General features: G+C 37.0%; 1 protein-coding gene across 11 annotated transcripts in view; it reads left to right on the top strand.

Moving 5' to 3' along the window:
* Nucleotides 1-14,971, top strand: part of ANKRD17 (ankyrin repeat domain 17) — a 169,294-nt gene that overhangs the window by 123,728 nt on the left and 30,595 nt on the right. For all 11 annotated transcript variants that reach the window (XM_027971068.3, XM_027971067.3, XM_027971064.3 and 8 more), the window contains 2 exons: nucleotides 2,820-2,915; nucleotides 4,203-4,319. In XM_027971068.3, coding sequence (XP_027826869.2) covers nucleotides 2,820-2,915; nucleotides 4,203-4,319 — 213 coding nt within the window. The remainder of the gene's footprint in view (nucleotides 1-2,819; nucleotides 2,916-4,202; nucleotides 4,320-14,971) is intronic.

Genomic DNA, 14,971 nt, shown 5'->3' with positions numbered 1-14,971 from the left:
GTTCCAGGCTACCTTCCCACTGACTCTGAATTTTTTTTCCTTGCTAATCATACTTATTCTCAGTGACTAGCTCCCTCTTCAAGCAAGCTAGCATATCAAGTTTATCTTCCTAACCATTTCACTGTTAGTATCCTCTTCAAGAAGCTTTTCCTGTCTCACCAGTCTCTGTAATCCTCTGAAATCAAATCGTAGTTGTTATTCAGAGACCAGTCCAGTGCCCTTTGAACTCATCTCCCATTGAGTCCCTCATGTGATTTTCTACTTGCTTGGTCTTTTTTGTGTCGTTGTCTCATATCACATTTGTTCTCATCTCAGGAATTCCCATGTCCTTCCTCAATTTTCCAAAGTTACTCATTTCTTGGATGTAATGTAAATCTTCCCTTCTACAGAAACTCTTCCCATTCCATTTGAGCTCACATTGAAATAACTTACCTCTTAAAGATTGTAGAAATTCTATAATTTGCTATTACCTTTATCATTTATTTTGACAAATATATTGTTATTACCTTAACATATAACATTCATATACCTCATGTTTCCAAATAGACTTAGCTCCTTAAGAAAGGCACTTACCTTTTATACTCTTTCGTTATTCATTTCATTACTTTTCTTTTTGCCCACTGTGTACATTTGTACAGCTTCCAAATGTTGCATTTTGTACAAAATGTAATTATCAGAGATCCACAGACAAACTTAGGTAACTGAATTGTCCCATATAAATATTTTTAAATACTGTAGAAGTGTTAATGAGGCATCAAGCAAAGGTGCAAATGCCATTTAAGGTGTTCACTAAAAGATGCAGGTAGGTTTTAGGAATTCATTTATTTAATTGGAGGATAATTACTTTACAGTATTGCGGTAGTTTTTGCCATACATCGACATGAATCAGCCATGGGTGCACATGTCCCCTCATCCTGAATCCCTCTCCCACCTCCCTCCCTACCCCATCCTTCTGTACTGTCTTAGAGCACCAGCTTTGAGTGCCCAACATCAGCACTGAACTTGAACTAGTCATCCGTTTTACATATGGTAATATATATGTTCCAGTGCTGTTCTCTCAAATCATCCCACCCTTGCCTTCTCCCACATAGTCTAAAAGTTTGTTCTTTACATCTGTGTCTCTTTTGCTGTTTTGCATATAGGGTAATCATTACTATCTTTCTAAATTCCATTATGCATTAATATACTGTATTAGTGTTTCTCTTTCTAACTTGCTTCACTCTGGATAATAGGCTCCAGTTTCATTCACCTCATTAGAACTGGCTCAAATGTGTTCTTCTTTATAGCTGAGTAATATTCCATTCTGTATATTACCATAACTTCCTTATCCTTCGTCTGCCAATGGACATCTATGTTGCTTCCATGCCTTAGCTATTGTAAACAGTGCTGCAGTGAACATTGGGGTACATGTGTCTCTTTCACTTCTGGTTTCCTTGGGGTGTATACTCAGCAGTGGAATTCCTGGGTCATATGGCAGTTCTTGGACTTCCCTGGTGGCTCAGACCATAAAGCGTCTACAGTGCAGGAGACCCAGGTTCTATCCCTGGGTCGGGAAGATCGGCTGGAGAAGGAAATGGCAATCCATTCCAGTACTATTGCCTGGAAAATCCCATGGACAGAGGAGCCTGGTAGGCTACAGTCCATGGGGTTGCAAAGAATCGGACACGACTGAGCGACTTCACTCATGGCAGTTCTAGTTCCAGTTTTTAAGGAACCTCCACACTGTTCACCATAGTGGCTGTACCAGTTTGCATTCCCACCAACAGTGTAAGAGGGTTCCTTTTTCTCCACACCCTCTCCTGCATTTATTGTTTGTAGACTTTTTGATGGTGGCCATTCTGACCTGTGTGAGATGATACCACTTTGTGGTTTTGATTTACATTTCTCAAATAGTGAGTAATGCTGAGCATCTTTTCATGTGTCTATTAGCCATCTGTATGTCTTTGGATAAACGTTTGTTTAGTTAAAAGATACGGGTAATTTTAAAAGATGTAGATGAGAAGGAAAAAAATAAAGGCAACAGAGGAAATGTACTGACTATAAACATATGTTTATCCATCTGTTAAGAGGTGTTGTGTCAGTAATAGTATAGATTAGAGAAAGTAGAGAGTCTCTTGAATAGGGTCTAAACATTTTTAACATAGTGAATTTTATCAACAGTAAATAATATAACCATCATTCAAGCTTTAGGCAACTGTATCTTATTTCCTTTGCATTACCTAGTACAGTACTATCCATTCAGTTTTTATCTGAAAAAAAGAACAAAATTGTTATTTCTACTCTTTTGATGCTTAAAATTGAATAGGATGCTAAGATCTAATGAGTTAGCTGGGACTGGGGGGAAGGTGAGGTTTTTCTTTCACACATATCATGTATTTCTTCATACTGACTTTCGGTTATCTTTTTTTAAATTCAGAATGGTTTAGACTAACACTGACTGACCAGAATTTTAGCTCAAATTATTCTGTATCTTTTCAGGAGTTGGAATGAAAGTGAACAGTGTAGATTTATCTAATTCATTAAAATCAAAGCCTGTCTCTTTTTTTGTTTATGTGCTCAGTTGCTCAGTCATGTCTGACCCTTTGTGACCCCATGGACTGTAGCCCGCCCGGTTCCTCTGTCCATGGAATTTTCTAGGCAAGAATACAGGAGTGGGTTGCCATTTCCTACTCCACTTTTTTATTTGAAATGCCAATAATACCCAACTTAACTCTTTATTTTGTGGCACTAATGTCAATGAAATTGTTGTTCAGACAGACTAGGTTTACTGAATTCTGATAGAGTTTGTTTTCAGTCTGACAATGATATCTGTTTTTTAGGGTCATGTGAAAGTGGTGCGCTACTTAGTCAAAGAAGTCAATCAGTTTCCATCAGACTCTGAATGTATGAGATACATAGCAACGATCACTGATAAGGTAATACACTGATTAAATTCATCCCCACTCTATGAACTTGGGATCCCATTTGGCTTTTATATATTTGTATATTCCACATTAAGAAAAGAAGCCTTAGTTTGAGCAATCATGTGTGGCATATAACTGTTTTCATTTATGTAGTATTTGGGAATGAAGTATGCTATTTAAGAAACTCTTCGGAGTATTTACTAATGAAGTACCTAATGAAGTAATAAAACATTTTCTATGATAGAATTACTTTAGCCTTTTAGATAGTACTTAAGCTAATTTAATTTTAATGTTGATAATAAACAACCTAAAGCAAGTTATTGTTACTATTCATTAGTGATATAACCTATCCAGACTGATAACTCTTCTGAGAGGAACAAGTCAGTGAATTTTTTTTTATACTTAAACAAAAATTAGCATAGTACTTTTACTTATGGTCAAGAAAATTCTTAACATGTTCAACATAATATAAAAATCAGACTGTCAGGTTAAGAATGAATTTGCTAGGATCTTTTTGCAGGAAAAGTAGAGAACATAAAATAAATCCCTTTAGAATTCTAATTGAAATCAAAATATTGGAATGAAATCCTAAAACATGCTTCTGAAAAATGTAAAAATGTCTTTCATTTTCTCAGTTATTGTGTGACAGCAACTTTTCTCATTAATTTTTGGTTTAACATAGTTAATCCACTGTCTTGCCTGCCTCTAGATTTTTTTCATGAGAATTAGTATTCCTAGATATCATTGGTCTCTATGTGGGGGGGACAGAGATTGAAAATAAGGCTTTATCTTAGCATGGAAATATCCCTTTCCTGTCAAAAAGTGTGTTCTGAAAATGAAATGAGAGAAAAGTCTATATTGTTTCTTATGAATGATTCTAGCATAAGAAGTTACAGAAACAAAGTATTTGAGAACAGTTCTTGCCAAATAAGTATTTAAAAATTTTTTAAACTCGTTTTCTTTTGTTGACATTGCCCCTTTCCTTTAGCCTGTTAACCACCTAACAGATTGTTGCAGCTCTATTTGCAGTATGATTTCTCATTTTTAAAATTATAGGACTAAATAATTTTAGTACCAGTCAAATGGACGTTATTTTGAAGAACAGTAGAGGCTCTTTGCTTATGTATTTTAAAAAAATGCCATTTAAATTATGTTTTTATTTGCACCCTTTTTGCCCTACTATTGATCTTTACTGCTTATGTTCATTCGAGTACCTTATTTAATATTTTCATGTTTTCAGGAATCTCTCTAAATTTTAATTATTTTGAGGTTAGAAACATCTTAATTTTTTTATTTTAGGAGATGCTGAAGAAGTGTCACCTTTGTATGGAATCAATAGTACAAGCCAAAGATAGACAGGCTGCTGAAGCAAACAAAAATGCCAGCATTTTATTAGAGGAGTTAGACTTGGAAAAGGTAACCTTTCCATATGAAAAATATTATCTACTTTTTTCCTTTCTGCTTTTCTTCCTCCTTATTTGTAATCTGTGGTTTTTTTGCTTTGTTTTGCTTTTGCTTTAAATTATGTACGTGGTTTTCTCTCCAAGGTTGGCTCAACTGGTAGAATTTGAGTATTTTAAATATTGTTATATCATTAAAATAGTTTTCTTTATAGTTAAATTACCAAAATGTTATTGTAGAAATTGCATTGATCTGGAAGTGAGAGAGCCTAGCCTCTAGTGCTCAGGTATTTCAACAAATGTTCTGTTAATCCCATCCAAATCTCTTTCAGGCATACTACAGCATCATCCCTATTATTCCTGCAGGGAGTAAAATACTCCAAACATGGCATAGTTTGGACAGTCCCACAGCTGCTTCTTTACTCTCTGTTCTATCACGAACTATCCTCTAGAATGTAATATTATAGAAATAGTAATCATAGAAGGAAAATAATTTGTTAGTATTGAATATTATAGAATATATATTCTGCCATGTTTTATCTTTTTTAAATAGGTTAAAAATGCTATAAAGTTTAACGTGAACTTTTCAAATATGTAGTGATTGTGGGGCTGGAGCATTGACCACCCCCGCATGCAGTTTAAAATCCATGTGTAACTTTAGAGTTGGGCCCTACATATCTGCAGTTTCAAGTCCATGGATTTCAACCAACTGCAATTTGTGTAGTATTGTAGTACTTATTTATTTTAAGGAGTTCACATGAAATGGGCCTGTTGAAGCCCATGTTGTTCACAAGTTAGTTGTATATTAGAATATTTTTCATTAAAGTCAGGTACATTCTTTTTGTTTAAACTTACTGTGTTAAGCTACATAGTTCATCTTGCATGAAGAAAATAAAATTATTTTAAACATTTTTTTCTAAAGTCAATGTAAAAATACTCTTATTTTCTGAAAAATATATTTAATATTAAGGTTTTTCATTTAAAAAAATTTTCTAGTTTATATTCTGACCAAATAAAAATTAGCTTTTCCTTGGCCACTTTGAGGTTTTAATTGAATATGAACATATTATTATAATCACTGTAACAATTGTTACAGTGATTGTTACAGGCTATTATAATACAATATTATAGTATTATAATATCCTGAGAACAGATTGTTATAATCTCCGTAACAATTACTTTACCTGTCTGGAAGTTAGAGAGCCTAGCCTCTATAATGCTCAGTTATCTCAACTAATGTTTTCTTAATCCTCATCCAAATCTGTACTACACTGATCCTGGACCTTATAATTTGTTGCCAACAGATTTATCAGAAGTACCAAATGCACTAGGAAGACATACACGACCAAGGCATAACCAGCTAGTGAAATATGACCAGTTGCGTCTAGTATTTATTTAATGTTTACTAAAATACCAGGCAATATGTAGGGTCAAATTATATGAGAGAATATAAATTATTTGAATCTTCTCTATAAAAGTGTTATTACCCTCACATTACAGATGGAGAAACTAATCTATGGGATATTAAGTAATTTACCTAATCTAGGATAGAATTTAAATCTACTTCTTTTTTATTCTAAATTCCCTGGTTTCCTTGCTCCCCTTAATTGAAGTCCACCTGTGTTTTAGTGCTTCCTCCTTACAGTTATTATAATATCCTGTTTTTGCATTACTCTCTCATTTTTAAATGTTAGATTCTCTAAGTATTATTTAATGATATTGTTTCTTTTTGCATTTTTATAAATCTTAGAAGGGCTTCCTTGGTGGCTTAGTGGTAAAGAACCCTCCTGCAAATGCAAAGGACACAAATTTGATCCCTGGGTCAGGAAGATCCCCTGGAGAAGGAAATGGCAAGCCACTCCAGTATTCTTGCCTGGGAAATCCAATGGATAGAGGAGCCTAGAAGGCTACAGTCCTTGGGGTCACAAAGGAGTGGGGCACGACTTAGCAACTAAACAAAAACACAGTTGTAGAAAGCATCCTTTTTCTTAGCTGACACATAGATGTCTGCTTTTAAATAAAATTTTTGTTTCATCCCTTTGTTGTTTATACATTACATGAAATACATTTAGGAATATACTGCAAGCCTGTGGATTACAAAGTCAAACAGCATTTAGGCATATGTCCAGTTGTGCATGTCTATTCTTAATCAACATGAATGGGGTTTTCTTTGTTACAGTATGTGCAGTGTAAACTGTGAACTCTGCAAAGTTGCCTCATATTTTAGTCTCCCTTTCACATCTTTCGACTTTTCTTCCCTTCTTTATTTTCATGTTCTGATATTCTAAATACTGCATTTTACTTAACTTGTTTGTCTCTCTCTACCTCTAGAATGTATGAACCACAAAATGATGCCTGGCATGTTAGTAAACATTTGTTGAACACATAAATATCCATGTATGTGAAAATAGTATACTTAAAATAAAAGAATCGTGTAAACATAATACTCTAATACTTGCTTTTCCCACTCTAAATAACTGAAAAAGATTTTCAATTCATTGTGATTTATAACTGCATAATATACTACATAGTAAGTTTCCAGTATTGTCACTACACGTAATGTTGCAATAAACATTATTATACATATTTTGTTATATTTTGGCACTTTTATTTTTATGGAATAAGTTTGTTTCTTCACATGAGTCAGTATATTTTAAGTTTGATACTTCCAGAATGTTTCCCTAATACCATCAGCAGTACATAAGTGTTGTTTCCTTGAATTCTTGCCAGCCTTTCTTAACCTTGATGTTCATGCTTTCAAGGCCTCAGATTTAAAGCAATTCGAAAGGAACTTCTTTCAGTGTCATTGCATATTTCCCCATAATATTAATTCTTAATCATAAATTAATTAGATGTAAATTATTCCACATGCATTGATACTTTATAAGCAGTTTTGAATGAGGGTGGTATATAGATAGAATTTTAGATTATGGAGGAGACTATTCTGCTTGAACTGCAGCTTCTTTCTAGTGTATTTGGTAAATTATCAGATTGACATGCTAGGGTTTGGTTCACAATTTTTTGCTTATGATTTACATCTGGAAAAACATACCTTTTTGCCATTTGAGACTTGGTACATTCTGGCTCCACCATTTCTGATTTAGAAACATCATTGAAGTTGGTCTTATCTAGTTTAACTTGGATGTTCTACATGGATAACTTATTTTTTTAATAAAAATTTATTTATTTTAATTGGAGGTTAATTACTTTACAATATTGTATTGGTTTTGTCATACATCAACATGAATCCGCCACAGGTGTACACGTGTTCCCCATCCTGAACCCCCTTCCTTCCTCCCTCCCCGTGCTATCCCTCTGGGTTGTCCCAGTGCACCAGCCCCAAGCATCCAGTATCATGCATCAAACCTGGACTGGCGATTTGTTTCATATATGATATTATACATGTTTCAATGCCATTCTCCCAAATTATCCCACCCTCTCCCTCTCCCTCAGAGTCCAAAAGTCTGTTCTATACATCAGTGTCTCTTTTGCTGTCTCGCATACAGGGTTATCGTTACCATCTTTCTAAATTCCATATATATGCGTTAGTATACTGTATTGGTGTTTTTCTTTCTGGCTTACTTCACTCTGTATAATAGGCTCCAGTTTCATCCACCTCGTTAGAACTGATTCAAATGTATTCTTTTTAATGGTTGAGTAATACTCCATTGTGTGTATATGTACCACAGCTTTCTTATCCTTTCATCTGCTGATGGACATCTAGGTTGCTTCCATGTCCTGGCTGTTATAAACAGTGCTGCGATGAACACTGGGGTACACGTGTCTGTTTCAATTCTGGTTTCCTCAATGTGTATGCCCAGCAGTGGGATTGCTGGGTCATAAGGCAGTTCTATTTCCAGTTTTTTAAGGAATCTCCACCACTGTTCTCCATAGTGGCTGTACTAGTTTGCATTCCCACCAGCAGTGTAAGAGGGTTCCCTTTTCTCCACACCCTCTCCAGCATTTATTGCTTGTAGACTTTTGGATCGCAGCCATTCTGACTGGTGTGAAATGGTACCTCATTGTGGTCTTGATTTGCATTTCTCTGAGAATGAGTGATGTTGAGCATCTTTTCATGTGTTTGTTAGCCATCTGTATGTCTTCTTTGGAGAAATGTCTATTTAGTTAGTTCTTTGGCCCATGTTTTGATTGGGTCGTTTATTTTTCTGGAATTGAGCTGCAGGAGTTGCTTGTATATTTTTGAGATTAGTTGTTTGTCAGTTGGCTTCATTTGCTATTATTTTCTCCCATTCAGAAGACTGTCTTTTCACCTTGCTTATAGTTTCCTTTGTTGTGCAGAAGCTTTTAAGTTTAATTAGGTCCCATTTGTTCATTTTTGCTTTTATTTCCAGTATTCTGGGAGGTGGGTCATAGAGGATCCTGCTGTGATTTCTGTCGGAGAGTGTTTTGCCTATGTTCTCCTCTAGGAGTTTTATAGTTTCTGGTCTTGCATTTAGATCTTTAATCCATTTTGAATTTATTTTTATGTATGGTGTTAGAAAGTATTCTAGTTTCATTTTTTTACAAGTGGTTAACCAGTTTTCCCAGCACCACTTATTAAAGAGATTGTCTGTAATCCATTGTATATTCTTGCCTCCTTTGTCAAAGATAATGCAAGGGTTCTTCAATATCCGCAAATCAATCAATGTAATATACCACATTGACAAATTGAAAAATAAAACCATATGATTATCTCAATAGATGCAGAGAAAGCCTTTGACAAAATTCAGCATCCATTTATGATAAAAACTCCAGAAAGCAGGAATAGAAGGAACATACCTCAACATAATAAAAGCTATATATGACAAACCCACAGCAAACATTATCCTAAATGGTGAAAAATTGAAAAAATTTCCCCTAAAGTCAGGAACAAGACAAGGGTGCCCACTTTCACCACTACTATTCACTATAGTTTTAGAAGTTTTGGCCATAGCAATCAGTGCAGAAAAATTAAAGGAATCCAAATTGGAAAAGAAGTAAAACTCTCACTGTTTGCAGATGACATGATCTTCTACATAGAAAACCCTAAAGACTCCACTAGAAAATTACTGGATAACTTATTGCTTGTGGATGTTCTACATGGATAACTTATTACTTTGATCAACCTTTCTAATATGAAAATGTTGGTTAATAGATTTGTGAAAATTGCTGCTCAATACTGCTTGTTATATTTATCAGATTCCCTTATCCTTATGCAGCAAACATTTGATTCACTAACTGTTTACTATGTGCAAGAGTTCATGCTCTGGAGCAGTTCCTCTGGTCTAACTTTGGAATACTCGCAGTTAGTTGCTTGATCTCTTAGGACATTAACAACTAGGTTATGTTTTGGGCTGTTACAATCCATGGTGGATGTTATTGGTCTGCATTTTTAATGTTTTTACCCCTGTACTTTATCGCTTCTTATTTCTCCCCGTTGTAAATGTTCATTAAGCTTTTAGGGAATTATGTAGGGTATATTTTTAAAATATTTCTAATGGATGTTTTCTTTTTTTTTTTTTTTGCCACTACTGAACTGATTCATATGCCCACCTCACAATCACAGTTTTATACATTTCATTCTCTGATTATCACCTCTTTTCAGCTTTACTCTTGCTAGAGTAAAGCTGCCTCCAACAATCCTGGAAACATTCTGTCTACCAGTAAATAGTCGGATCCATTTATAATGCCACCCTTCACTGGCCTGACTCTTCCTTCTCGTTATTCTTACCTCAAGCCTAGTAACTGTAAGTTTCTAAGAGGGGGAAAAAAGCATCAATCTTGATGACTAATTTTACTTTAAATGTGTGACAGTGAACCCTTTAATGCTGCCCAGTAGTCAAACTATACATTTCCCTAGTTTATTCTGCCACTCATCTAGACCATTGTTTCTTTCTCCTTTATCCTGTGACGTCTAGTATATACTCTTTTTCAACCTCAGTTGATGATCTTGCATTCTACTCCAATCAGTGAGAAAACTGAAGCACCAGAAGAAAACTGCTAGAGATTTTCCCCACTGTTGTCTTCCCAACTCACAAACCCCTGTACCCATATACTCCTAACAGTTACTGGATAAACTTGTTGTAACCAATCCCTCCAGCTGTGAGCTAGATCATATTTTCTGTCTGCTATGGCTTACTCAAAAACATCTTTGTAGCAATTCTCTTTTCTTCTATATCATTCTGCTCTCTTTCCTGAATCATCCTCATCATCATGCACATTTCTTTATCCAGTCTTAAGAAAGCTTTTGATTTCTCCAGTACCTTTCTCCTGCCTCTGTTTCTTTGGCTGCAACCCCATTTCTTTGCTCCCATTTGTGGCAGAACTCCTTGTCTACTTTGGTAATTTCCAGTTCCTTTTTTCTTGAATCTATTCCTGCTAGGTTGTCCTTCCCTCAGCTCTACCAAAACTATGTTTTTATGGTCTCCAGGGACTCTCATGTTGCTAAATCCAATGGTTACTTCTCTATCCTTATCTCACTAAACCTAGTAACACTTGATATACTCTCTTTACTTGGCCTCCATTACATTACACACTCTTGGCCTCCATTACATTACACACTCTCTTAATCTTTCTGAGTATTCCTTCTGTGTCTCTAGTTCCTCCTCATCTCTCCTCTTAGGTGCTAAGCCATTTAGCTTTTTACAGATCTTCTTTATCCATTGATCATCTCATCCTGCTTCTTACCTTTATATAATAGCTGATCCAAAATCTGTATCTTTAGCCCAGACCTCTTCCCTACGCTCTAGTCTCTTATATCCAGCTAGCTACTCAACATGTCCTTGTGGAAACCTAATTAAACGTCTCATACTTAATGTCCAAATATGAACTCCTAATCTTTGCCTATTCTAAACCCACAACTCTGTAACTGCTAAGGCTAAAAATCTTGATATGATCTTTGATTTTTCTCCACTCTGTTGCAAAATCGAGTGACCTTTGCCTTGGATCTCTATCTGAAATCCTAGTCACTATTCATCACTTCTCACTCTGGTTCAAGTCACTAATATCATCTCTTACCTTTATTTCCACAGTAGTCATTTAACTAATCTCCCTGATCCCATCACTGCTGTGCAATCTGTTCTCTGTTTAACACTTGTATCATCTTGTATCACTTAGATCAGATAACTCTTTTGCCCAAAACCCTACAGTACCATTTCACTCAGAGTAAAAGATAAAAGTTTTTAAAACGCCCTGTGGGATGTGTCTGGTGGTGTCTGTCCCAAAAAAAACGACAGAATGATCTCAGTTCGTTTCCAAGGCAAACCATTCAACATCACAGTAATCTAAGTCTACGCCCTAACCACTAATGCTGAAGAAGGTGAAGTTGACCGGTTCTTTCAAGACCTACAAGACCTTCCAGAAGTAACACCACAGAAAAGATGTCCTTTTCATCATGGGAAACTGGAAGGTAAAAGTAGGAAGTCAAGAGATACCTGGAGTAACAGGCAAGTTTGACTGTGGAGTACAAAATGAAGCAGGGCAAAGACTAATGGAGTTTTGCCAAGACAACACACTGGCCATAGCAAACATCCTTTTCCAGAAACACAAGAGATGACTATACATATGGACATCACCAGATGGTCAATACCAAAATCAGACTGGTTATATTCTTTGCAGGCAAAGTTAGAAAAAATCTATACAGTCTATGAAAACAAGATTCGGAGCTGAGGGTGGCTCAGATCATGAACTCCTTATTGCCAAATTCATACTTAAATTGAAGAAAGTGGGGAAAACCACTAGGCCATTCAGGTATAACCTAAATCAAGTCCCTTATGAATCACTGCAGATGGTGACTGCAGCCATGAAATTAAAAGACACTTACTCCTTGGAAGGAAAGTTAGGGCCAATCTAGATAGCATATTGAAAAGCAGAGACATTACTTTGCCAACAAAGGTCCGTCTAGTCAAGGCTATGGTTTTTCCAGTGGTCATGTATGGATGTGAGAGTTGGACCGTGAAGAAAGCTGAGTGCCGAAGAGTTGATGCTTTTGAACTGTGGTGTTGGAGAAGACTCTTGAGAGTCCCTTGGACTGCAAGGAGATCCAACCAGTCCATTCTAAAGGAGATCAGCACTGGGATTTCTTTGGAAGGAATGATGCTGAAGCTGAAACTCCAGTACTTTGGCTACCTCATGCGAAGAGTTGACTCATTGGAAAAGACTCTGATGCTGGGGGGGATTGGGGTCAGAAGGAGAAGGGGACAATAGAGGATGAGATGGCTGGATGGGATCACTGACTCGATGGACATGAGTTTGAGTGAACTCCGGGAGTTGGTGATGAACAGGGAAGCCTGGCGTGCTGCGATTCATGGGGTCGCAAAGAGTCAGACACAACTGAGCAACTGAACTGAACTGAACTGATGATTATACAGTGGACGTGATAAATAGATTCGAGTGATCAGATTTGTTAGAGGGCCTGAAGAACTATGGATGTAGGTTTGTAACATTGTACAGGAGATGGTGACAAAAACCATCCCCAAGGGAAAAAAAAATGCAACAAGGCAGAATTGTTGTCTGAGGAGGCCTTACAAATAACTGAGAAAAGAAAAGCGAGAGACTTCTCTGGTGGCCCAATGTCTAAGACTCTGAGCTCCCAATGCAGGGGGCCTGGGTTTGATTCCTGGTTAGGAAACTAGATCCCACATGCCACAGCTAAGACCCAGTGGAACCAAAATATATATATAGATATTTTTTAAGAGAAGTGAAAGGCAAAAGTGAAAGATATATCCAACTGAATGCAGAGTTCTGAAGAATAGCAAGGAGAGACAAGAAAGAAAGCCTTCTTAAGTGAATAATGCAGAGAAACAGAGGTGGCAAGAATATACAGACAAACTGTACAAAAAAGATCTTAATGACCCAGGTAATCACAATGGTGTGGTCACTTCCCCTAACGCCAGACATCCTGTAGTGTCAACTCAAGTTGGCCTTAGGAAGCATTACTACAAACAGAGCTAGTGGAGGTGATGGAATTTCAGCTGAGCTGTTTCAAATCCTAAACTATGATGCTATTAAAGTTCCGCACTCATGACAACAAATTGGAAAACTCACCAGTATCCATGGGACTAGAAAAGGTTTTCACTTTCTATCCTAAAGAAGGGCAGTGCCAAAGAAACTACCACACAATTGTGAAATTGTTGCAACTGCCACACAGTTGTCCTCATCTCACATGCTAGCAAGGTAATGCTCAAAATCCTTCAGCCTAGGCTTCAACAATGTGAACCAAGAACTTCCAGGTATACAAGCTGGATTTAGAAAAGCCGAGGAACTAGAGATCAGATTGTCAACATCTATTGGATCATAGAAAAAGCAAGAAAGTTCCAGAAAAACATCTACTTCTGCTTCATTAATAAACTAAAACCTTTGACTGTGTGAATCACAACAAACTGTGGAAAATCCTTAAAGAGATGGGAATACCAGACCACCTTACCCGTCTCCTGAGAAATCTGTACGCATGTCAAGGAGCAAGTTAGAACCGGACATGGAACAAAGGAATGGTATGGAATGGTTCAAAATTGATAAAGGAGTACCTCAAGGCTGCATATTGTTACCCTGCTTATTTAACTTATATGCAGAGTACATCATGCAAAATGCCAGGTTGGATGAATCATAAACTGGAATCAAGATTGCTAGAAGCAGTATCAATAACCTCAGGTATGCAGATGACAGAAAGCCAAGAGGAACCAAAGAGCCTCTTAGTGAAGGTGAAAGGGGAGAGTGAAAAAGCTGGCTTAAAACTCAAGGTGCAGAAACCTTAAGATCATGGCATCTGGTCCCATCACTTCATGGAAGATAAGATGGGGATACAAACAGTGACAGACTTTCTTTTCTTGGGCTCCAAAATCACCTGCAGAGGGTGACTGCAGCCATGAAATTAAAAGATGCTTGCTCCTTGAAACGAAAGCTGTGACAGCCTAGACAGCATACTGAAAATCAGGGACATCACTTTTCCGACAGAGGTGCATACAGTCTAAACCATGGTTTTCCCAGTTGTCATGTACAGATGTGAGAACTGGACATTAAGAAGGCTGAGCAGCAAAGAATTGATGCTTCTGGACTGGTGCTCGAGAAAACTCTTGAGAATCCTTTGGCCAGCAAGGAGATCAAACCACTCAATCCTAAAGGAAATCAGTCCTAAATATTCACTGGAAGGGCTGATACTGAAGCTGAAGGTCCAGTGCTTTGGCCACCTGATTCAAAGAACCAACTCTTTGGAAAAGAGCCCGATGCTGGGGAAGACTGAGGGCAGAAGAGTAGGAGGCCACAGAGGATGTGATGGTTGGATAGCATCATCAACTCAATGGACATAAGTTTGCGACATTCCCAGGGACAGTGAAGGACAGGGAAGCCTGGTATGCTTCAGTCCATCTGGTCACAAAGAGTTAGACATGACTGAGTAACTGAACAACAAGAACAACTACAGTGTCATTTCCAGCAAAGTAAAAGATAAGAGTCTTTAAAATGCCCTGTGGGACCTTAGGTAATCAAGACCACTGATATGCTATCTGAAAGTGATTTCCTACTATTCTCAATCAAACTGGCCTACATAAACATGCCAAAAAATGTTCAAACTACCACACAATTGCACTCATCTCACATGCTAGTAAAGTAATGCTCAAATTCTCCAAGCCAGGCTTCAACAGTACGTGAACTGTGAACTTCAAGATGTTCAAGCTGGATTTAGAAAAGGCAGAG

This window comes from Ovis aries, chromosome 6 (assembly GCF_016772045.2).
Source record: "Ovis aries strain OAR_USU_Benz2616 breed Rambouillet chromosome 6, ARS-UI_Ramb_v3.0, whole genome shotgun sequence".
In the NCBI taxonomy this organism is placed as follows: Eukaryota; Metazoa; Chordata; class Mammalia; order Artiodactyla; family Bovidae; genus Ovis; species Ovis aries.
This window is presented reverse-complemented; position numbering and strand designations above follow the sequence as displayed.